Source organism: Lycorma delicatula, chromosome 12 (genome assembly GCF_047948215.1).
Source record: "Lycorma delicatula isolate Av1 chromosome 12, ASM4794821v1, whole genome shotgun sequence".
NCBI lineage: Eukaryota > Metazoa > Arthropoda > Insecta > Hemiptera > Fulgoridae > Lycorma > Lycorma delicatula.
Window position 1 is genome coordinate 26,156,398 of NC_134466.1, and position 24,967 is coordinate 26,181,364.

Below are 24,967 nucleotides of genomic sequence, written 5' to 3' on the forward strand. Positions count from 1 at the left end.
TGTCGATCCAGGCCCCTTAGGTTATAGCGATCTGAATCTGGTGCTCTTAGACCGCCTCCGTAAGCAATATCATAGGTTATAAGCCTATGATCGCTCACACTGGCCTCGGGCCAGAAAGTCCAACTACTTGTCTTTCGAAGCAAGTCGCCCGTCACCAAGGTGACGTCTATATAACTTTCCCCCAGTTCGCTGGAGAAAGTTGGCGGCTGCTCCGTATCATTAATCAAGTAGAGGTTCCTGGCTTCTGCGAACTGTTCGAGACCAGTGTCTCTGGAGTCTATAAGTGATGAACCCCAGGCAGTAGACTTGGCGTTAGCGTCCAGAGCAACCAACACTCTGGTGCCCGGGAGACCGTCCAGAATCCTACCCAACTTCGCCAGCAAGTCCAAGCTCCATCCAAGCTGGAAGTATCCCGACACCAGTACGACATCGAACGTACCCCTCATGATCCGCACGACGGTGAATTGCTCGTCAGACCACTGGGGCATCCAGAAGACACCCAAAGAGTCAGAGCCCACCACGATCGCAGAGAGCGGCCGTCCCCCACGAGAATGAATCATTTTCACCCCGCGAAAGCCGACCACCCTATCCGCGACCACGTACGGCTTCTGGACCAAGAGAACCCCGAGTTTGTAATCCTCAAGGAGCCTCATGGCCTCACTCGTGGCCGCCCGGTAATGGTGCAGGTTTAGCTGCCCCAGACGCAGGCGTTCGAATTGGTGAAAGCTGTCCCCAAGGGCTTTCTGCCGTTCAGGCGTCGCCATAGGCTGTGTTGTTTACAGCGATCTCGTACGCCTTACACTGCCTACTCCCGACCCGGTGTCCAGCATTGCTGCCTTTCACCTGGGTACAGGCGGCGCACTTAGTGCCCGGAGCGGCACAGTGACCACACATCTCCTTCTGCGCACGGCATCGGAGAGAAGTGTACCCAAAGCCTGACACTTATAGCATCGGGCCACCTCTACATGGTCGACAACCCTACAGGCAGTCCACCCAAAGAACAATCTTCCACCGGCCACTAAAACCTGCCGGATCTTAGGCGAGGTCTCGAGTACCCAGTGGCTCTTCAGGGATTCCTTCCTCCCCAGCTGCCGAACCACCTTGGTTTCCCGAAGGAAGTCCTCGACCACCATATCCAACACTGGATTTTGGCTGTGGATCGCCTTGAGGATTTCAGGCTCCTCTACCCTTGCTGCTCTTGGCATATCGTAAACCAATATCTGCGGCTTACTCTCAGCTACCAGCTCAGCCTTCAGCCCGTTCTTGGCCAGAACGTCGGCCTCCAGCAGTTGCTTAGCCTACTGCTCACTTACGACCTCCAGGACTACTCCATGATCCCTGGTTTTAGTGACCCGGGAAACTTGGAACCTTTCCTTCCGCGGGTCCAGGATCTTCTTGAGGGTTAGCTCCGTCATCGCCCCCTGACCAGGTTTTACAGGGACCACCTTAACAGTGGCGCGCTTTCTTTTAGCTACCGGCGCCTGGGCTGGCGGCGGCGGTGGCGGACCTACCCGCTTAGGCGCAGGCACGGCGGTTATCGAGGCGAAGAAGACAGACTTTTTTACCTTCTCCTCCACTCTCTTAATGGACTTGTGGAGCTCGCCCAAAGCCTCACCCGTTGCCGGCTTGAAGCCCCGAACTCCCTCCACAACCTGGTCGACCTTACCTGACAGTCGACTGACGACTGAGTCTAGCGCAAGGTTCGCACCCTGGAGGCCTTCACATTTTAATGCCAGACCCGACACCATCAGTGAACATTCGCTCAGGTATGCGTCCACTAACTGACGAAACTCAAGAGGGACTCTCATTCTTTTTTGGAGGAGATCTTGGATCATTCGGCCCGCATCTTCCTCAATCCGCCCTATGCTTCCAGCACCAGAGGTCACCTGCTTTTCAACAGGCTTCCCTTCCGGGATCTTAGACCCAGGAGCAGATTTAGAGCTTCCGCTTTCCGCCTTTTCCGACTTCGATGGAAGGCGTACTCGGACTTGGCCCCCCTCAGTGCCTTGCCCTTGCTGCACGGGTCCGGCTTTCGTATTTACCGCGCCGCTCGAGGTTGAGGTATGTCGCAGGTTTTTCTGCGATGCCACTTCGCTCGGGCGCTCCACTACCCGAGGGGCTTCCGAGACTTCCTTTGCGGAAGACCGGAGCCGCGGCGGCGACCTGCCGATTGACCTTCGTGACACGAAGGGGTCACTGGAGACCAGGTCCTGGGCCAATCCGACCACGTCCTCTAAACAACTTCCTCCGGTTGCTCCATCGCTAAATTAGAAAAAAAACTACATAAGCTCTGTCGCCAGGCACTACGATCACAGCTTGTTTGAAACTACCACCTGCCACAAGACCAGGTGAGCGTCTAACTAGATCTTCCTCGACCGGACCGTCTGTTCCGCAGCCCACTCGAGGAGTCAAAAGTTCCTGTTGACCACCGGCGAGGTCGGAGCGAAATCGCTTCCCGAACCTGCCAGAGGATCCGAAACTTATCTGGCCTCACCAACTACGTAAAGGGGACGCCGACAATGCAAAGGAACCATCCTTATTCAGCCGACGATGGCACTACTGCAACACACTACGCTGCTACTTTGTTAAAAACGTGCAGCAACGTAGGTTGACTAACAGCAGCTTATTATGTAATAGAATTATACTACTACAATTCTATTAAATAATAAGCTACTGTTAAAGAGATATTTTTACCACTCTTATATTAACGCGCTCTTGGACTATGTATGTGAGATTCATGGTACGGAACCATTCAGTCCAATTTTTAAGCACTTCTGCTTATTCATTTGCTCTGAAATTTTGCATATAGGTTTGCTCCTGATGACAACACATTTTAGCAACATTTTCCAGCCGCTAACATGCCCCTAAGTAGCTAAGTTGCTAAGTGAAAAAATGCCTCTTGAACTTACGTAACCTCGTTTATATGCATATTTTCTTATTGAAAGAATTATCCATGTTTGTGATAAATTTTGGGCTGTATCTCGGGAAAAGTTTGACCAATCCCGGATCTGTTTGGTATTGTATCCGTTTTGGGTCTCTTCCAACCCGCTCCTTTCCGCAAACCCCTCGTAAAATCCGAACCGGCAATTTTTTGCAATTTTTCTAAAATATAAATTTGACCCTCATCCGAGCCACCCAAAAAAAAAAACATCCTACAGCTCCAAAACCCAGTTTTTTCGTTTTTAATCGAAAAAGATGTTTCGACTTCCACCCCGCTAATTTGACTCCTACCCCGTTTTTTCGAGTGAGAGCTGAAAAGAAGCGTTGTTTGACATACAAGACACTGCTGACGTCCTTTTTATTATGGAGACAAAGAGAAAACCGAGATTAGAGAGAAAGAAAGTTGGGTCTACAGAAGGAGAGAAACAGATGGAACGTCAGTTCCCTCAAGTCACGTTAAGGCGGTAGACAAACCAAGTACTTCGAAGAAGATGGATTGAGTGCAACTGACAGAGCCACCTCTGGATGTGCTCGCGTCTAGCCTCAAGAATTATCCATGTTTGTGATATTGTCGTTTGAATTGATTAAATTGAACGAAAGTATTTTTTTCTACGGCTGAGGCAATAATTCAAATTTCATATAACCGTTACATTCAATATTTATATCTGATGATTCATCAGACATAGCCCGTGTGAGAGCAGGATGTACAAAATCCAAAAACAAATTGCTGTGTGCACATCTAGATTATGGCAAGAATGAAAGGCAAAAAGGCCCAATTTCTCCATCTTGCTCCAGTCAAATGTGTATGAGTATACTCAGTAATATTTTAAGATATACGAACTTTTAAAGCTGTCTGAGGTGTTGGAAACTGGAGGAATAAAAACTTCAAAAGATTGCCCAAACCTGTGTGCTAGCACAGCTGTAAAGTATAATCTTATGAAGACTAAAAAGTAGAAAATAAAAGATATATTTTTAAATTACCACTTTTTAACTAAACGCACTGAAAGGTAAGAAATAATTTTAGGACGGTATCTCAGAATGAATTTGAAAAGCTTTGATGGTGATATGCAAGATTATGTGAAAGTCATAGCTTCAAATTAAAAATTTGATCTTTTTGTTAATTTTTTATATGCGTGATGGATAACTTAAAGAGGTGCTCTGTCATGAGCACCCCACTCTTTAGGGCATTCATCAAGCAAATAAAAAATTGGCAAAAACAATAAATTTTTAATTTAAAGCTATGACTTTCACGTAAAGGTTGTTGTCAAACAACCTGAGATACCGTCCTAAAATTATGTTTTACCTTTTGGCGTTTAAGTTAGGAGTGGTTTTTTAAATATTTTTTATTTTTCTACTTTTTAGTACATTAAATATGAATGGTTTAAAAATTTTTTTTTTACATATTTTTTATTGCCACTTATACTCAGAGTGATGGGTACCGATCGATGCGAAATATTGAGTCGTGAAATATTCAATTTCGGCGCATGACACAATAAAAATTTTCGGACCACAGTTTCGACATCATTATTTAAATTATTCCTATATTATTATTCCACGCTGAACTTCAGTTATGAAATTAATGTATCACAGTATATAACAATAGATTTTTCTATTTTTATACTATTTCATTGAAAAAAAATCACTTACTGGATTTCAACTTTCTTAATTATTTTTTTTTCTGTTTCTTCATCTCTGAAATACAAACAAAAATTAATAAGTTAGAATTCTTAACAATACACTTATACAATACGTGCCTCTAGTCGCACTACATCTTTGCTGATGAGTTTGAAGCTTAATGATTTGCTTCATATGTACATTAGGAACTTTATTTATGATATTCATAATATATTTGTTGCAATCTGGTCAACTAGTGAACAATAAGCAAACACCGTATGGCCCATTGCGCGAAGGATGATATGCATGACGTGTAAATTAGTTGTAATCTTGTACAGATTCAGGCCGACCGTTCCTGAGATGTGTGGTTAATTGAATACCAAAGTACACCGGTATCTATTGTCTAGTATTCAAGTCCGTATACAAACAACTACTTTACTAGGAACTCAACCACAGAACCTTCGACATCGAAAATCACTTGTTAAACAAATGATCTTGCGACGACGAGTTTACCACTAGATCAGTCTGGTGGGCTATACATTAAAGATTAAAAATAATTTTTACTTATTCATAGTTTCTTGCGATATTTAATTTACTGACAAAAAAGTTTAAAGATTTTAATATTTTGTGCGAAATAATTTTAATAAAGCAGTGAGGTGGGAAGAAAGCATAATAATCAAGAATGATTTGTTATTAACTGAGTTATCAGTGGAGAACAATTTCCAATCACATTTGTGATGAATGTGGTATAAATTTAATATTTATTTTAGTATTCTTTAGTAAAGTGCTTTTAGAAAGCTGCTGTGCACTGGAATTATTGTCGTGTAATGACGAAACCTTCTTAATTATTACTTTGTATTTTTATTCCATTATTTTATAGGAATGGATAATACAATAACTGGAATAGTTTATAAAAGGTGTTGAAAATGACCTCTGAAAACATCAGTGCCACATTACACGCGTTTCAATTTGTTGTCAAACACTTTAACCAAGTGATGTACTGCAATGTCTCGTACATATGAAAATCGTACGTGGTCTGTTTTGCGATACACTGCTCTTTTCGATGCCCCAATAGAAAGTAATCTTTTTCTTTTTCTCTGTAAATTGATGTATCCTCCCTTATGTAATCATTCTTCGTCTGTTAAAAACGTTACGTCGAGGACACCTACGGAATTTTGGTCAATAAAACGTTTAAACCATTGAAAATAATTTAGTCTTTCGGCACGATCTGTAATTTTCAGTTTTTGAACATATATTACTTTGCAGGGGATAAGTTTTAGTTGTTTTCTTACTTCTTTATGTGCGGTAGCCATTTTGATATCTTGCTGCTGCTGTGCTAACTTACGCATTGACGTTGATGGACTTTTAGTGATATCATCCAAAATATCAAGCAGTTTCTGTTCGTTTAGTTTAGGTGGTCTTCCAAATCGATCAGTGTCTTCAACAGAGACTGTTGCCGGAATTTTTTCGAGAAGATTTCGAACTGAAAACAGGAGTATTTCGAAACTTTTCTGAAAACTTTGCTAAATCAGTATACTTGTCATCTTCACGAAAAATGTGTTGCGAGAGAAAAATGCATTACTCTACTGATAAAACCATTGTTTTTTTCGCATCTATCGATTGCGATAAACGAAATAACACAAAACGAAACTAAGCATGTTCAATCGCAACTCAACAACTGACGTCTTGGTTTATTAGTGACAACGCTCAATGAACCCACAGTGCAACCAACCTAATGCCGAAAGAACAAAATGCAATACATAATTCTATAGTATGCTGCACAGCGACTTTGCGAGCCCAGTGTATAATTTTGAATACCGTTTACATATCTCTTACGCAACTAATAGATTGTTCATTCAACATTTTTTTTCTCCCGACCCGACTCCACTTCTTTTTTATTCAGATTATCTTCACTTTTAAATTGATTGTCATATTACATTAACTTTTTCTTTAAAAATATAAGTGTTAGTTAAGTCCTTTTTGTAACAATAGTAAAAATTTATGCTAATAAATATTTATAAAAAGGTACTTTAAGTATGTAACTGCTACTTAAATCTTTTTTTTTTCTTTTTTAAATTATACTAATTTAGGCTAATAAAATCGTTATAAATATGTCATAAGAAAGGCTTGCTTGCTTCGGTGGTTTTTAATATCATCCTGTTGGAAGGAGATATACAGGTAGACCAAAATTATGATGGGTGTCAGAGTAGAAATATTGATAATACTAAAGTATAACCTAATATTTTACAAATGAAAAATAAATATTTTTGATTTAGTTTCACCAGTTGCTGTCACAAATTATAAGAATCAATCCTTTAACCGCTTGTTAATGATTTTATACACTTAATTAAGTGTAAACACTTTTGTCCGTCGCAGTATGGACCTTCGATAAAAGGCGTTTCACAATATTTTATTTTTTTAGTAGTTAGTAATAACAGAAAACTTTACAATTTGACGTTAATTTTACTTAAGATTTTCAAATGAGAGGTTCCACAGTGTCATTTCTCAATTATAACTTAATAGATTTATTTTTTTAACGGCTATTTGACTGCTCGGAAATGGGCGGATCAACTGAGAATCACGGTTAAGAGTATTTATTTTTTTAATTATTTATTATATTAATTTCTTATTGTCATCTAGATAAATTTACAAAAAAAAAAATAAATAAATAAATAAAAAAATAACTATAATTATGAACGTGGAATTTTTTTTAATCATTATTATTTTATTTTTTGCTTTATTAATAAAGTTTGTTTTCAACAGATCACAAATGTGTTTTTAATATTATTTACAGAGTTCCATAAAAAGAATTGTTCAATATTAATTGCAATACAACTGTGGGATCACTTTTTTAAATTTGTTCAGTCAAATTAAATTTACGAACATCATACGTTGATTAATTATTAATGTTCTCAGAAAATGGAGTACTGCCTCGCCTTGAATTTGGAGCATTATTTTAACTAAACTCTTTTCGTAACAATTAAAAAACCGAACGTAATTAGACACAAGTTTATAAAAAATATTTGCTTTATTTTAACTTGTAAAATGTAAATCGTTTATGAATACTTAAGAAGTTTAAATCTTTACAGAGGACTCCTGATAAACATTTTTTATAATATAGAAAAGAAATATTATTATGCACCTATAATTTTGTTAAAATAATGCTTACCTTAACTGAAATTTCTGTTTCTCCAGACTACTTCCACTGAAAAATTATTAAATGGTAACCGATTATGGAGATGAAATACTTATTGCATCATTAACATATGACTTACTTAGTAATTAAAAATAAATTTCTTTGCTCCGATTAATAGAATGTGGTTCAAACTTAAAAATAAAAATGAAGTGCACACCACATGACTTCGTTGTACACCTATTAAATTACAAAAACATTTTTTTTTTTAAATGAAAAGTACATAAAATTTTATTTCATTAATAACTTCTGATATTTTTTTAATTGTCATTATTGAATTATTATTTAATGTAATTTTTTTTTTTAAATCAGAGGTTAATAATTATTAATAAATATGTATATTTATATTAAAAAAAGGTAATAAAAGGAAATGAAGTCGAATTTAATCCGATGTGCCTTCCCCTTGTAATATCATAATATTTCATTAGTTAAAATGTTATTTGGCTATAATTCTGGAGCCAATGAAAATAAGTACCACTTATGATATATCGTTTAAAAGCTCTCAATGAGGGCTTATTTCTGCAGTTAAGAAAAAGTCCAAAATCCAACTTTTTGAATTTTGGGCTTTTTTGGATACTTATCGTTCAGTTGTTTGCAATCAAAATGGGAGGTGAATAACTAAATGTTACAACAGTGCTAAATCCAAAATTTCAACATCCTAAGGTTAATCGTTTTTGAGTTATGCGAGATATATACGCTCATATATACATACATCTACGTACGTACATACAGATGTCATGCTAAAACTAGTCAAAATAGATTCAGGGATGGTCAAAATGGATATTTCCGTTTAAATCTGAAAACCGAAATTTTTCTCGATCGAAATACTTCCTTCCCTTCGTACGAGGAGGTAAAACAATATCAGTAATTCTTATGGCTAGTCATAAATAATTTTACATTGAATTAAATTTGGTTCTTCTTTCCTAAGAAGTACGTTACAATCTGTTTTACAAGTGAATAGAAAAGAACCCTCGCCCAGTGACTGCCCAAATGATATGAGGATGATACATAATCTGGGGGATTCAGATTGGGCGATCGTGCAGGTCACAAATCCCTCAAAATTATTCGTTCACCAAAGACATTTCATAAAAAAGTAATTTACCTATAAGCTGTGCGCGCTTGGTGCCGTATTGTCGGAACCAACCGTGATTGATTTCCACTTCTGATAACTGAATAATGGAGTTAAAACAGCACAATAATGATCAGTATTAATTGCATTTTCAAAAAAGACGACCCACAATGCGCATTTCATTCACACCGACCAGACTCCAATTTTCGATTCGGGTTGTATTTCGATTGCTCACGTAATTTATCGTGGTTAGTTGTCGATCACAGTCCTGTATTTTTTAAATTGATATAGCCTACCTGATGAAACCATTCTTCATCTGTTAAAAATGTAACTTCGAGGACAGCTACGGAGTAGGTGATCAATAAAACGTTTAAACCATTGACAATAATTTAGTCTTTTGGCATGATCTGTAGTTTTTAGTTGTTAAAAACACATTACTTTGTAAGGGAAATGTTTTAGTTGTTTTCTCACTGCTTCATGGTAGCCAATCTGAAATGTCGCTGCTGTGCTAACTTGTCGCATTGGCTTTCAAGGACTTTTAGTGATATCATCCGAAATATGAAGCAGCGTCTGTTAGTTTAAGTGGTCTTCCAATTCGATCAGCGTCTTCAACAGACTGTTGTCGGAATTTTTTCGAGAAGATTTCGAACTGCATTGCGGTGAAAACAGGAGGAGTATTTGGAAACTTTTCTGAAAACTTTGCTAAATCAGTATCTGGAAACCAGATACTGTTAAATCAGTTTTGATAATACTAAAATATAGCCTAATGTTTTACAGGTGATAAAATAAACTTTTTTTATTCAGTTTCACGAGTCCCTATCACAGAATTTAAGAATAAATTCTTTAACCGCTTTTAAATGAGTTTATACAATTCATTAAGTTTAAACTCTTTTATCCGATACAGTATGGTCCTTAATATTTATCGATAAAAGGCGTTCCATAATATTTTATTTCTGTAGTCGATTCTGTTTAGTCAAAAGAAAAAATTAATCTAACGAAGATTTTACTTATGAGCATTACAATAGCCACCCGTTTTTTTGTTTGTTTCATTGTTATGTTTTGTTATCGATTCAATACATTATAAATAAGTTAAGTTTACTTATTTCCGGTCGATTTATGAGAAACAAAAATTTTTCAATAACATGAGAGGCTTCGCAGTATTATAATGAGTCATCCATGATATGATTCTGCCACTGGAACTCCACTAAATCATAAAAAATATGAATCCAGACAATAATTTGCACTTGTTTCTTTGGTCGTTTCATTTCCTATGACTTTCGTTTTTTGGGATATTTGTATGACTCTCGGGTTTGTAAAATAATATCAGTAGTTAACCTTGTATTGTTGGAACCCCACCCGTTTCAAACGTGGTAATATAATTAACTAATCATAAACACGAACATTTGTTTTTTTTTTTTTTTTAAAGTAAAAGAAGAATTCTTCCCCTCTTAGGACAGTAAATCAAAAATCATTAAATAAAAAATCACTTGAAAATACGTAGTAGGCCCTATTTAATGCCCGTAAAAGAGTTATATTAGTGACTGCGATGAAACGATTGTAAGAAATCCCTATAAATTAAAAGTCCTCTTAATTAATTCACAGCAACAATAAATAACCATTAAAATCTAAGATGAAGCACTGTTGTACTACATTACAATATATATATCCAACTAATTCACCAGTTATTAAATACATTAAGTCGATACGGAACATGTGTTAATATCGTATTATATAATATCATAAAGTTCGGCAGACAAGGAATTTGGGAGCAGATGTAGAGGGTTGTAAGACTAACATTTTTAACGTAACTGTAAACCATTCTGTAAACAGGTAATTACCGAAAGTACTTATTTTTACAATATTAACTATAGTTTATGTAAAATAAATAGGCGAGTGGATTATCGCTTACTTGCATACAAATCACTGTTTAAGTCTGTCTGAATCCTATTTTTTATTATTTTTTGAGATCATTCTCGTATTTGATTAAGCAAAATGTTAAGGAAGAATTTAGTCATATGTTAACTGAGATGGTAATAAAAATAATTAACACAAATTAAAATTTAAAAAAAAATTCCTTATGGCCCACCGGAAGGCGGAGGTCGATTTCACCGGTGCTAAGCATGGGATAAAAAATATTTCCTCCTTAAAGTTAATAAAAACTTCAAACTTACTCAATACGATAATGGTTGCATGTGAAAAAAGTTTCACATGTTTAGAATAGAAGAATAGTCTTCTTATGATTCTTTTTTGTCTTCGAAACCCCATTCTTTCTACCTCCTGGTCCAATTCCAGCAACATTTCGGTCATCCCTTGCCGTAAGGGTTGGTCATATCAAAGATTGTTTCGGACAAAAGTTTTAGGTAATGTTTAGAGGACTAACGACCACTTTAAACCGATTCAATACTGTGCTTATTAAGGGAGGTATGATTTTTTTTGTCTTCGTAGTCCCATTTTTCCATCGCTTGGGCCAATGGTTGGAGATATAAAAAAAACTTTACTTAGATAAGTTTTAAACCCTTATCCAAAAAATAGTAGAAACTTTAAACGAATTCGATATTCTATTTAATGAGAAAGATATAGCGATATTTTTTTGTCGAAAAAGTAACCCCATTTCCACCCCCATGTTCTGATTTTGCCCATAAACGAACTTGACCGAAATTTTGGTCGTTATATTTTATGTATCAATTTGAAAGTGATTGGCACAAGATAATGGCAGTTATCGTGTCCACAAGAATGTAATATATAAAACTTTGAGCTGACGGTGGTTTTTGGGTTTGGGGGATGCGAAACGCGAAGATATGTCGAAATTTTCCGGAAGTCGAATCATGATACCTATTACAATAAGTAGCCTTCTTATTAAATCTACCTGTTATGCAGGAAAAACATAATGAGATTATGAAATATGAATAAAAAATTTCAGACACGCAGTTTTATGTCTAAGTGAAACGATATAATAATTCAATAATACATTATTATTGTAATATAATAATTCAATAACACATTTATTGTCTGGAAAGTAACTCATGACTCATTAAATTTTTTTAATGAACGAAACATTATGTCAGTTTTAAAATTTTTCAACGATACTCTACCTGATTTTACAAATTTCACAGTAAATCTGGTTCGAGTAAAACATCATTATTTACTGGATTTATATTACTCGACCTAAAGACGTAGTGAAAACAATAGTAGAAACATTCAGTAGTATTACACTGAAATAGATTAAAATCACATATTTATTAAATTACTTCATAGCTGTGGTTATTTTAATCAGAAGATGAAGTTTTTATAGTATTTAGTAGACTTCAAATTTTACCTACTTACATCAAGGAAGTCATGCCGGTTCATACACCAATAATTGCGCATTATTGGGGATAAAAAACAATCACACCGGCTATTTATTTTACATATTACTTTATGAGCAGTATTTTGTTTCAGTTTGTTCTGTTTATTATTATTAACTATGTATTACGACCATAAAAAGTACAAAATAATTTTTTACAATATTTAAATTTTTTTAAATCTGACCTTGAAGTGTGGATGTGAATGTTAAAATTTACTAATAGGATTTAACTAATTCTTTGACAAAAGACAATTAATAATAATGTCATAAAATATAGCTTTGTTCATAAATTTTATTGTTTTTCATTACGATAAAATAAGCTTATTTATCAACTTACCATTTATAGTATGCATAAATAACAGTATTATCCATTCTGGAACAAAGAATAATTAAATATTATATAATTTCAATGATATTATATCTTATTAAATTAGTGGAGAAATATTAGAGAAAGAAAAAAATACACGTCTGTCAAATCACATAACGAATCTGCTTACGTAATATCTTGCCTTACAAAAAAAAAAACAAAAAAAAACGGATTATTGAACTTCTATTGTTATTTAACATAAACTTACCAACCCGTACTAAATTTCTTTTGACTAATTTATTAAAAATTATACTAATAAAAACATCCTGTTACACTGGCAATATTACTTTGGTATGTATTTAGATAACAAACGTTAAAAATCATTTGAGTTTTCTGCAACGCTGTTTAATACTTTTAATATTATTTTTAATTAACTTTCCAAATTAATTTTTTGTTTAATGATTCTATTTATTACCCTCACAATTATTTCGTCTGTTTGTTATTAACTACGTGCTGCACTCGCTCGTTATAATAGGTCAAACAATTTTTTTCAATTTTTGTACACACTATGATGAAAAATCAATGTTTATTTTATCTACATAAAGAAAAAAGGTTCAGTTTCCATATTCATGTAAATTCTTGTTATTTTAAATTCGGATCAAAAATATGAAATCATAAAGTGAGAAGACGTAATAGTGCTAACAAAACTTGTATACCAGTGACTTAAATGAAGCTTGCAAATTTCAGGGTATGAGAATAAATAATAAGAAGACAAAATATATACGACGAAAATCACTAAAGTAAAGACCGCTGGGAAATCTCTCTCCTTAAGGTCGGCAAATCTTTATCGTTCATGGCCAAGAAAATAATGTACACACTGCATTATTGTCTGTAAGTTTTCGTTTTGTAGTATCTTTGATTACGTACGTGTGAGTTATTACGTTATAAAATGAATACGAAAATCGATGTTGCCGCCGATTCTGAAATACGTGAAGTCATACGTTTTATAAACCATCAAAACGTTAAGCTAGCTGAAACTTAAAGATAGTTAGTGCTGATAACGGTGATAATGCAAAAAAAGAAAGAAACGTCCAAAGATGGTGTGAAAGTTTATAAATAACGGAATTAATGTGCACGATGAAGAACGTTCCGGGAGGCTCTCGATAATCACCCAGAACTTGTTGAAACGCGTCGATAATGAAATCAGAAAAGATTGTCGCTCAAAGATTCCGATCTGGCTCTTCTTTTTCCTGATGTTTTAAGAACTGTTATCGGTCGCATTTTTTATGGTCACTTAGGCTTCAGAAAGGTTTGTGCACGTTGGACGTTGGGTGCCGTACGTCTTAACGGAACGTCACAAAAAAATTCGAATGGGATCTACTCTTGAATTTTTGATAATTCAATTCACGGGTGAGACGATGAACTCAAAAATGTTTTTAATCAGAGGCTACATGGACTAACGGCAGAAGAATACGACGAGCGTATATTGAAGCTGTTGTATTGCTACCATAAATGTCTTATTTCTGTGGCGATTAAGAGAAGTTAGCATAAGGTATGTAGTTTAGAAAAAAAAAAATTGAAGTTATTAAAATAAATTTTGTTACAATGAAACGGTCTTTACTTTACAGATAACCTCTCGTAGTATTAGATAGAAAAGAGCAGAGAACTGATATTAAAAATAGGAAATGAAGTTTTACAGAGGTGAGGAAATATCAGTACTTAGGAAGCTTTATAATTGATGAACGGTCTTGCACAGTAGAAATTAAAATGAAAATATCATGAAGTAAGCAGGTGTTTAATAAGAAGGGTAGACTGCTGCGTGGAAAATTAAACTGAGTGTTAAGGAAGAGATTAATGAAATGTTTTATATGTAGAGTGATACTCTATGGAGTTGAAACAAGGACGATGAGAAAGGCAGACAGAAAATGATATGTGGCTTTTTAGATCCGGGTGAATAGAAGGAAAGGAAGAATTCAAACGATGGATGGAATTATGGGAAAGGGACAATATGAGGAAACAAACAGGTTACCAAAGGATAGAACAAGGTAGAGACCTACAGCCGTGACAGGACATGCCCTAATGGCAGAACGCTCCAAATGAATATTTACCACAGAAAAATAATTTTTAAACTTTTTTGCAGATCGAGTATACTAGGCGATCTTCTAAAATGTTTATTAACAAAAGTTGTAAGGTCGTATGTTTTGTTAGTGATGTTACAAAAATGAAAATTCTGCTGGGATTAAACTGTATTTAATGAATCTTTATTTTAAAAAATAAAGTTGTTTTTTCAATCTAATGATGTTCAGCCGTAGATTCCTGTCATTAATTTAGTAACATCAAAACTACTTAAACATGTATTCTAAAGGTAATATTAGCTTTCATTGCGTGAAAGGTTGTTCAAGTCGTGCCAGTCTTAAAATTTAGTTAAACAAGTGAAATATCAAATGTAATGCTTGCTTTTTCCGAGTTGTTTCAGTATTATTATTCTTGGTGGTTTTCAAAGAAGTGGTTATTAGCGTAAGCAATATTGATTTATTTTTAGTTGTTCCTCATTTGCTTTATACTATTTTATTGTTTTTTTATAATTTTAAGTGACCCTTATGAAAATGTGCCTTTATTACAGAGTTTTATCAGTTTATAACACGTTACACATTTTGTATCACATTATTGTAATGTCACATTTTTTTTTTCTTCTTTTAAATGGTGAAGTTACATTAGCGTTATGATTGGGACCTTAATAGTACATTCTTAATGCTGGCTTACGGGGCTCCGAGTATTTTCCTCGGAGATGTAATTTGTCGGCATAACTACACCTATAGGCCGTATTCAAGGACTGGATTTTGAAGCCACCTGTAGATACGAAAATTTAATTGATTAAGGAAATGGATTCATACCACCTTTAAAGCTGGCGATATGGCGGCCAGGGTTGAAGTGATTGCAAGTGTAACGAAGGCCCTTCCGCTGTCTACATGCCTCCCGCGATGGCAAGCATGTAGTTAAGGTGCCTATGTTTGTCGGCGCATGTGAGCCCTGAAAACGTCGGTGTGTAAGGATTGCGTAGGTGTGTACAGATTGCGCCCGCTGTCTGCCAAGACATACGCCTGTTCCACCGGAGTATCGGACCGGACCTCCAGGTTTGGTAGCCCTGGAGAGGGGGTGTACCTCGGCGATTAGCCTTGCTAAAAAAGAGATTAAATACTATGCAAATTGAACAAATACTAAACGTGGCAGAGGGTTCACTTAAACACCCTCGTTTAGAACCAGCCGTTTCACCTGAGGCGAAACGGAGAAAGAGTTCTGAGCAAGACAGTAAGAAATTGAAGCTAAGAACTTGCAAAGAGCTTTTTACAAGAGTAACGTACCAAAACCAAAGTATTTGCTATTACGAAAAAAGATGGAAATTTCTCGAGGGTAAGCCCTTTTCTAATTCCTCGAGAAATAACTAAATGTGCTGAAGGCCCAATTTAGGAAATCAGAAAAACCTTTAATTGACTTCATGTTGAGACTACGAATGATGCCCAGTTACAGAAGATCCTAGGGCTCAATAATATTGGAGATTTTGCTGTACGTATCGATCCGCGCGGCACACTCAAACACCTCAAAGGGTGTTTTGTCAGGATCATCTGAACTGCTCTGAGCAGGAAACAGTTGAGGAAGTTACTAAGTAGTCAGTGGTTACGAAGACCAGACTTAGAATCGGTCACACGCGAATAACAAATTCATATTTTTTAACCGGCGAAGAAAGACATGTGCGGTGTTTGTAAGAAAGCACTTACAGTCAAGCATCAGGAAAAGCAATGGAAAAGTGCATCATATATGACGACCTCAGAAGGAGGTTCCGACTGAGTAATAATATTGCTGCTGATTTAGAAAATGGAAATGAAGGAAAAATAGTTGCTTATCTACACGCCAGTAGACTTCTTATAAGTCTAAAAGTAAATTTAAGCTGTGTTAAAGAATCTCTAAGGGAGTAGCTTCTATATATAAACTGGGAGACTCGAAGCGTCGCACGCATAATTAAGGGAGGCACTCATTACGATGAAGCTCTTGCCGAGCTTCATCGGATGAAGGGGAACGAATTGTTGATTTACGAACCTTCGTAGCTAAAATTGTAGTACTTGCAGACGACCTGTGTCATTTTATCGAGCGCGGCACGAAAAGGGAGATAAAGTTACTAGATAAAGAACTTACATTGCTGCCTCATGATTTTTCCCAACTGTTGGAACAAACCCCTCCAATACGTATTGTAACAATGGCAACACAAATAGAACGTATTGAAGAAAAATTATAGAGAGTATGATTGAGGAGGAATTGGTATCTGTAGTTTCACGTAGATGGCCGGTATCAACTATGGATACAACCGAAATAATTAAACACACTGGAGGTACTGACGATATAGTACAGCTGATGAGAACTGTGTTGACACAATAGATAGGCGTTCTCTTAAAGGACTGGCACTGGCTTCACTCAGGGAAGGCAATGCAAAAAAGGGTCAGGTTATAAGAGACAAAATAGAAGCTTCCGTAGTACTTGGAGAGGTGATGGAAATGCCTGGGGAAGTGAGTTACACACTATTCTACAACTTAAAGGATGAACAGGAAGTACTGACTGATCTACTGAAAGCATATAAGCTTATACTGAGAGATATTGACAACCTGGTTTTTCATCTGCCAGTGGATAAAAATGGTCCTTCTGCAAGAAGTATGCTGGCATGTCTTGGTAGGGGCAAAGAAAAAGTTATAAGAGTTTTTTTCTCCAAATTGGAGAAGGCGGTACCAGGAAGTAAAAAGACTACAGAAGTAGTAAAACCAGAGAATCAAGATGCTAAAACACCGATCATAAAATCAGCAGGCCGTCGTACGCAGAGTTATTAAACTAGATGAAAGAACGAGTATCATCTGACGAAATCAATGATGTCATTTCACTTAAAAAAGGAAGCCAGGAAGATACGTACATTAGGGTGAAAAATATGAAAGCGGCAGAGTCACAGTCAGTTAAGGAGGTTCTACACGCAAAGACCGAAGACTTACAAGTTTCCATACGATCCAGGGCAGATCGTCGCACAATACCGCATGTGTGCGACATATACGATGATACGGATGAATTAACAGTTAGAAGGGCGGTGGCTAATGTTATATGTCACCAGGAAGAATTCAGGGTGTCATCACTTCGTCTTGCCTACGGTTCGACGCAGAGAGCTACTCTGATTATGACATACAGGGCAGCTAAAACGCTTACAGAACAGGGGGTCAAGATTGGAGGGATTTCATGTCACGCATACTATGTAAGAATAGATGAAGATCGTTGCTATAGATGATGGGCCTCTGGCCTCGTTTCGGCAACTGTAGCGGCATAGACAGAACTAAATTATGTTTTCGTTGTGGTAGAGAATGTTCTAGGCACATGCAGTGTGAATTCTCCAGAGTATGTGCTATGACCCACCGGGTTGGTCTAGTGGTGAACGCGTCTTCCCAAATCAGCTGATTTGGAAGTCGAGAGTTCCAGCGTTCAAGTCCTAGTAAAGCCAGTTATTTTTACACGGATTTGAATACTAGATCGTGGATACGGGTGTTCTTTGGTGGTTGGGTTTCAATTAACCACACATCTCAGGAATGGTCGAACTGAGAATGTACAAGACTACACTTCATTTACACTCATACATATCATCCTCTGAAGAATTATCTAAACGGTAGTTACCGGAGACTAAACAGGAAAAAGAAAGAATATGTGCTATATGTGGTTCGGAGGGCTACAAAACTATGGAATGTAATAAAACATAATGATGATACTGCAATTAAATACTAGCCCGTGTAGACAGTCTGTTGATTTGATATGAGAAGTGGCACACAGAAATAATGTAGATATTATCCTGCTTTCCGAACCGCATCGAGGGGATGGAACTGGACCCACATGGCTCGTGGACAGAAGTATGGATGCCACTATTGGTTTTCCGGTGGCCCGGGTTACGGTGGCTGGAAATGGTAACGGCTCTGGTTTTGTTTAGGGGGATTTGGTAGTGATGGCTTGCTACCACTCCCCAAATACTACAACTGAAGATTTTGTTGGTTTTCTAGACGCTTTAGAAGTGGTTCGTCAGCATAGAGGCAGAAATATTCTTATGGCTGGTGACTTAGACACACATGGTAACGCAGACACCAGAATTCGGGGTTGATGTGCGTTATATACCCGGTAATTTAATAGCAAAATGAATTAATTCTTGGGGCCTGGTGTATTTGAACGAAGAAGCAGTTACCTTCCAGTGGGTTTTATCAACTTCGGTAATAGATTTAACTTTTGTGTACGATAACTATTTAGGAGATTTTCGGGATTGGAGAGTTATGCAGTAGAGAGCTTATCAGACCATTATATGGACACCTACGAATTAAATAGTGTGGAGAATAGAAGGCATCTGCAACGAAAGATTACAACGATTTCTGGATGCAAAAGTTTCGAAGACTAAGACTAAGGTTCGAAGACTGAAGCATAGGCCGAAGACTTTGCGGAGAGGCTCCTCCGTAAGAATTTTATACAATAATTAAAGGTGAATGTGGCAGAGCTAAGATGGTTGTTCCTTGATTTACTAATAGACACGCGTATTGGTGGACTTCAGAACTGGCTACATTCAGACAACACTGACTGAACACTGACTTTACAAAGACTGATCCAAAATTATGTATCTGTTCATTATTCAATCTATATGATAGGTGATAGGACAATAAAGTTCAAAGTCACGTGTGGTGTTCCGCAAGGGTCCGTGTTGGGTCCCATATTGTGGAATATGGTATATGATGGGTTGCTCAGCACGGATTACCCGGTAGGAACTATGGGCTTAGCTTATGCTGATGATATTGCTATACTGCTTTCAGAGAGGACTGAGAATGAAGTTAGGATTGCAGGAGAGACGGTGACGAAAATCCAAGACTGGATGGGAAACAAAGGTCTTTGTCTGCGTCCAGAGAAAACATCATTGTTGCCCATGACAAGTAGGAGGAGAATTCTGAACATTGATCTACAAGTAAACGGGCTCCGGGTGGAAGTTCGGAATGCGGTTAAATATCTCGGGATCGGGATGGATACCCGGAGTTCCTTTATGAGGCACACAAAAGTGGTATGTCTACGTGCAGAGCGGGCAGAGAGATCTAAGTAAACTGATGGCGAATGTCATTGGTCCACGTACATCTAAGCGGCGTCTATACGCACATGTTGTTAATTCTATTCTCTCACCGGTGTGGCACAGGGTTATCAATATAAAACATAATTGCCGAATTCTGGAAAGTATGCAACGTCGAATAGCTCTAAGGGTAGCAGCTGCATACAGTTCAGTTTCAACCGAAGCCGCTATGGTGATTGCCCGAATGATACCGTTAAAACAACTTGCTGAACACCGTAAAAGAATTTATGATGGAGAAGACAAAAAGCAATCTTTCGAGATCATAATGAATGATTGGCAGATGAGGTGGGTTGCCACTGATAAAGCTAGATGGACCCACAGACTAATCCCGCATATTGCGCCGTGGCTCGGGAGGGATTTTGGGGAGCTGAGTTATTGGCTCTCCCAGTTTCTCACCGGTCACGGGGCTTTTAAGACGTATTTATACTACGGAGAAGAGCAGATAACAAGGAGTGTCCTTACTGTTCAGAAATTGACACCACTGAGCATGTAGTGTTCCTATGTAGAAGATAGCGCGACGAGAGGCAGGAATGTGTAGCGTCCGTGGGTCCACTGTAAGTGAATAACATAATCTCCAAAATGTTGGACAACGAAGAATCGTTCGTCAATAGCAAATTTCGTGGCTAACATCACGCGAGAAAAAGATAGACCGTAACGAGATGAACAGTCATGAACTGACGTAAAAAGTAGTTACGAGATCAGGCGAAGAGCGGAACCGGAGTGCGATGGGGTTATAGACAGCCCTCTGCGGAGCCTTCGTTTGTCTGCGCCTATGCAGATGGCCAATGGTGATGAAGCACGGGGAGTCTTCATCCCCCGAGCTCAAAGGGATGGTGTAATGCTTAATTGCTGATCCGACCACGGATGGGGAGAAGCGGAGAACTAGGAGTTTTAGTCAGTAGGGGGCGGGCACACATAGGCTCTTAATAACATCTAGCCGAATCCGTACGTGTCCGACACTCTCCCACTTATGGGAGGTACGTAACTGGTATTTCTCCAACATCGATAACAAAAAATGTCAGGACCGGGAAGGCCAGCCTCCCTTCCGAGGGGTTATTTGACCGTGCTATAAAGGTGGTCAAATTGCTCTCATTCGCGGGGAGGGATCCCGATGGGTTACGTTTTTCGGGACTATTTTTAGGAAGCATTCAATTGCTACGGCATCCTAGGGCGACTGATGATGCTGCTCTTTAATTTTAACATCGGGTCGCTTTACAGTCCGTATATGTTTTTTAGTGTTATGGTTAAATGTTTTTGTAAATTTTCGTTTTTTAAAAATAAAATGTAAGGGTCCTTTACACTCTTACATATGACGACCCTGATATAAACCTCTTTTAAGAATGTGACGAGGGCTAATGACCTTAGAAGTCAATGCCCGTAAACAAACGTCCGTTTGCCAATGCCGTTTTGGTAAACAAACAACCAAAAAAAAAAATAATAATAAGGTGCTTGTTTGTAAACCTTTATTTATATCTACTTTGGGTATTATTAGTAGATCAATACGCACAATTTTGGTAAAAACGAAAGAGAGACTCTTAGAAGATGACTATCGTGGTAAACACATAAAATATGCATCGCAGAGGAAATTAAGGATTGCAGTAAAGCTCATGTTTCGTAAATCATGCTGGTGGAAACCACTACATTCTGGTGCACAGTCAAAAACGTATATTGATGACAGCAAACCACTTCTGGTTTGCATAGATACTACATTGGAACCTGTAAAAAAAAGGTAAGCCTTATGAAAATTTAACCATATACCAGGATATTCAACAATTATTTCAATTTACCGTTACTCACTCCGAAGATTGATCAATGTAATAAATATGCTGTTTATCTCGATGCTAATGAACAAGAAAGATTTGAATTGCAGCAAGAATATGATATTTATCGGGGGAAAAACAATTAAGCTGAAAAGAAAATTCGGACGAAAGAATAGCATCACTAGTTCATTTAAAGTTGCTTATTTTGATTCACAACAGGTTATGCCTTTTCGAAAAGGCGAGGTTTCAGCATTTTATTACAAAGAAAAATTATCAATTTACCATTTCACAATAGTCAAACTGGAAAAACCAAAAATTGAAAAAACAAAGATAAAGGCATTGGTGATATTTTGGCTACTTTTGCCATAAAGTAGAAGAAAAATAAGGACCAGTTGAAATAGCTTCGCGCTTGATTCACTACGAAACAGAGTACGCAGAAAAGGCTGAATAAGATAACTTAGAAATCTTATTTTATTCAGATAACTGCGGCGGCCAGCAGAAAAATAAATTCGTTATTTATTCTTATCTGAATGCAGTAGAAAATTTTAACATAAATTCCATAACACAAAAATTCAATAATTATTAGACACAGAATGAAGGTGATGCATTAGATTCCACGGTTAACAAAAAATTAAACTGTCCTTAAGATTTGGACCGATCTACATACCTTGTCAATGTGCGAGTCTGATACGTACAGAAAGAAAAAAACGGTCCTCTGTTCAAGTAAACCGAAATGTCCTCCTACGATTTTAAGATTCAAAATTATTAACTGATTGCACTGCGGAAAATTTTAATACTAATTTATTACTAATTTTACGTAAAAAACATTGAGGGTGAAAAATTTAATGTAATGACATTATCGTTGCGAAAGGAAAAAAGTTTAGACGGCATTTTAGTACAAATTAACTTATATAGATCCACTCAATGAATTTGTGTCAAAGAACGACAACAACAATTACAGACCACTGAAGAAAGAAAAACGAGGAAGTACAAACAAAGGTAATGCTTTTACTTTTTAAATATAGTAAAAAAGAAAGCTTATGTAAAAATACTTTCTAAAGCGTATAACTTTCAAGATCTTCAAACCCACTGAAATCTAATTTCATTCCTAATTATAATTCTCATTTTTATAATTCATTAATTCCCTTAGAAAAAAAAAGAGTAATATTAAACTAGTGTAGAGCGGACTCATGGGGAAGGTCCTATGCGGTTCTAATGAAGTAAGCAGTAAGACCCAGAGCTACAGTTATGAGGTGTCCGCAAGAAGTGCTGAACATAGTTGATGGGTTCTTCCCCTCGGGAAACGAATTAATCCCAGTGATGAGAGGCGCGGCTGGGACTAAACCGCTGTTTACGGATGCAGAACTGGAGGCGGCGAACACACGACTTCACGACTTGCGTGAAGGCGGAGAAAACGAGGAGGGTTATTAATACAAGATGGCCCACCCAACATAGAAGGAAACTACTTACTGGTGAGGTCTATTCACTCCTGCTATATGGCGCTGAGTTATGGGCGGGCTTTATTAGGTTTGATAAGTGCAGGGGTAAACTGGAATTCATCCATAGGAGGTGTTGCATCAGATTAGCGGCCGCCTATGGGACGGTGTCCAGGGAGGCAGTTGAGGTGATTGCTGGATTCCCACCTGTAGAATTGATGATAGTGCGGCGTAGCAGAACTAGGGAACTGAGAACACTCCTATTACAGGAAAGGAAGCGTTCTGCTGAAGAACTAGAAGAAGGAATTGCACAAACATGGCGGGAGCGGTGGGACCGGGCCACGAAGGGTAAGTGGACACTCCGCCTTGTTAGGGAAATAAGGGGGGTGGTGCCGGAGGATCCACGGCACGCTGAGTTTTAAGTTAACACAATTCCTGGCGGGACATGGGGGATTCAGGTCTTATTTGTATAGATTCGGGCTCGATCTATCTAAAATTGTCTAGAGTGCGAGGTGGAAGAGACCCACCACATGTATTGTGTCCGCAATTCACCATAGAGATGCTTGGCAACCTGAGACGTGAGCACATGTTCCGCCCTGAAGATACCCTACGAATCCTATAACAAGGTGAGGCACAGTGCAAGACTGTGGGACGATTCATCAGGACGGGCAAGAGGAAGCTGCAATTATATGAAGAGTACCGCAGAGATAAACAGGCGCCGGAGGGTGCAGTTCTCAGCTGAGTGCCTAGGAATTCCCCCGTACATTGTAGGGGGGGGGGGGGGTCGCCTGGGTAGGATGAGGTCGGGGACACTCTGCTTGTGCGTCTGATGGTGGCCACTAGTAAATGATGTGATTATTTGAGAGATTTCATTCTTGACTGCTGAGTGGGTATTGTGGATGTTAAAAACTTTGTCCTATTTTCTGCAGGGTTCTTATGTGATTTTGTTGGTGTTTGTATTAGACGTACTGTATGTGTTGCTTCTAGTGGTGTTTCTGTGGTGTGTGACATTTGTTTGTTTGTTTGTTATGACTGACTGTTTGGGCGATTCTCCCTTCTTCTGCTGAAATGTTTTTATAAGCAGTCTCAGGAAGGTGGAAGGCCAGGGGTGGAGGTTTAGTCGGTAGTAGTGCGTAAGGGTATACATTCGCTCTTGGTTATAACTGGCGGAACCTGTTAGCGAGCCCGACACTGCTTAGGCGCCCGTAAATGTGGTTGCTTCATCTTTAAAAAAAAAAGAAAATAATAATAATCTACTGTGTTGAAATTATCAAATTTTTTAGTTTTTTTTTCTGCATAATATTCGGTTTTAATTTTAATGTAATTTTTTTAAAACAATTAGGATACGGATTTGATGATAACATGGTTATAGAATATAAATACTTGCATTACATATTCAAGATCAGCATATCCATTTGGCTCTGGAGGCCTGAAACAGAAATATTCCAAGATAAAAATGATAATAATATTCATTTGTACATCTATTTCCTGATGATTCCGCAGGACCTGAAACATCTTTTGGAATCTTTGAAAATGAAGCCTGTAAAATAAAGTGAATTAATAATAGTAATCGACATGAAGAATAAAATTAACTTTCAGATTGGATGCTGCTTAGGCGCCCGTAAATGTAGTTGCTTCAGCTTTTAAAAAAGAAAGAAAAAAAATTAAATAATAATAATCTACTGTGTTGAAATTATCAAATTTTTTAGTTTTTTTCTGCATAATATTCGGTTTTAATTTTAATGTAATTTTTTTGAAACAATTAGGATACGTATTTGATAACATGGTTATAGAATATAAATACTTACATTACGTATTCAAGATCTGCATATCCATTAGGCTCTAGAGGCCTGAAACAGAAATATTCCAAAATAAAAATGATAATAATATTCATTTGTACATCTATTTCCTGATGATTCCGCAGCACCTGAAACATCTTTTGGAATCTTTGAAAATGAAGCCTGTAAAATAAAGTGAATTAATAATAGTAATCGACATGAAGAATAAAATTAACTTTCAGATTTGATGCTGCTTAGGCGCCCGTAAATGTAGTTGCTTCAGCTTTTAAAAAAAAAAGAAAAAAAATTAAATAATAATAATCTACTGTGTTGAAATTATCAAATTTTTTAGTTTT

The 24,967-nt window shown here is 37.3% G+C and overlaps 1 protein-coding gene across 50 annotated transcripts in view; it reads right to left on the reverse strand.

The window, feature by feature from the left end:
- Positions 1-24,967, reverse strand: part of LOC142333458 (uncharacterized) — a 338,230-nt gene that overhangs the window by 17,480 nt on the left and 295,783 nt on the right. For 33 of the 50 annotated variants that reach the window (XM_075380614.1, XM_075380640.1, XM_075380639.1 and 30 more), the window contains 5 exons: positions 24,642-24,683; positions 24,221-24,262; positions 12,497-12,532; positions 7,724-7,759; positions 4,588-4,632 (listed from right to left, as the gene is read on the reverse strand). In XM_075380614.1, coding sequence (XP_075236729.1) covers positions 4,588-4,632; positions 7,724-7,759; positions 12,497-12,532; positions 24,221-24,262; positions 24,642-24,683 — 201 coding nt within the window. The remainder of the gene's footprint in view (positions 1-4,587; positions 4,633-7,723; positions 7,760-12,496; positions 12,533-24,220; positions 24,263-24,641; positions 24,684-24,967) is intronic. The other 17 variants (XM_075380642.1, XM_075380643.1, XM_075380638.1 and 14 more) reach the window with 1 other exon arrangement.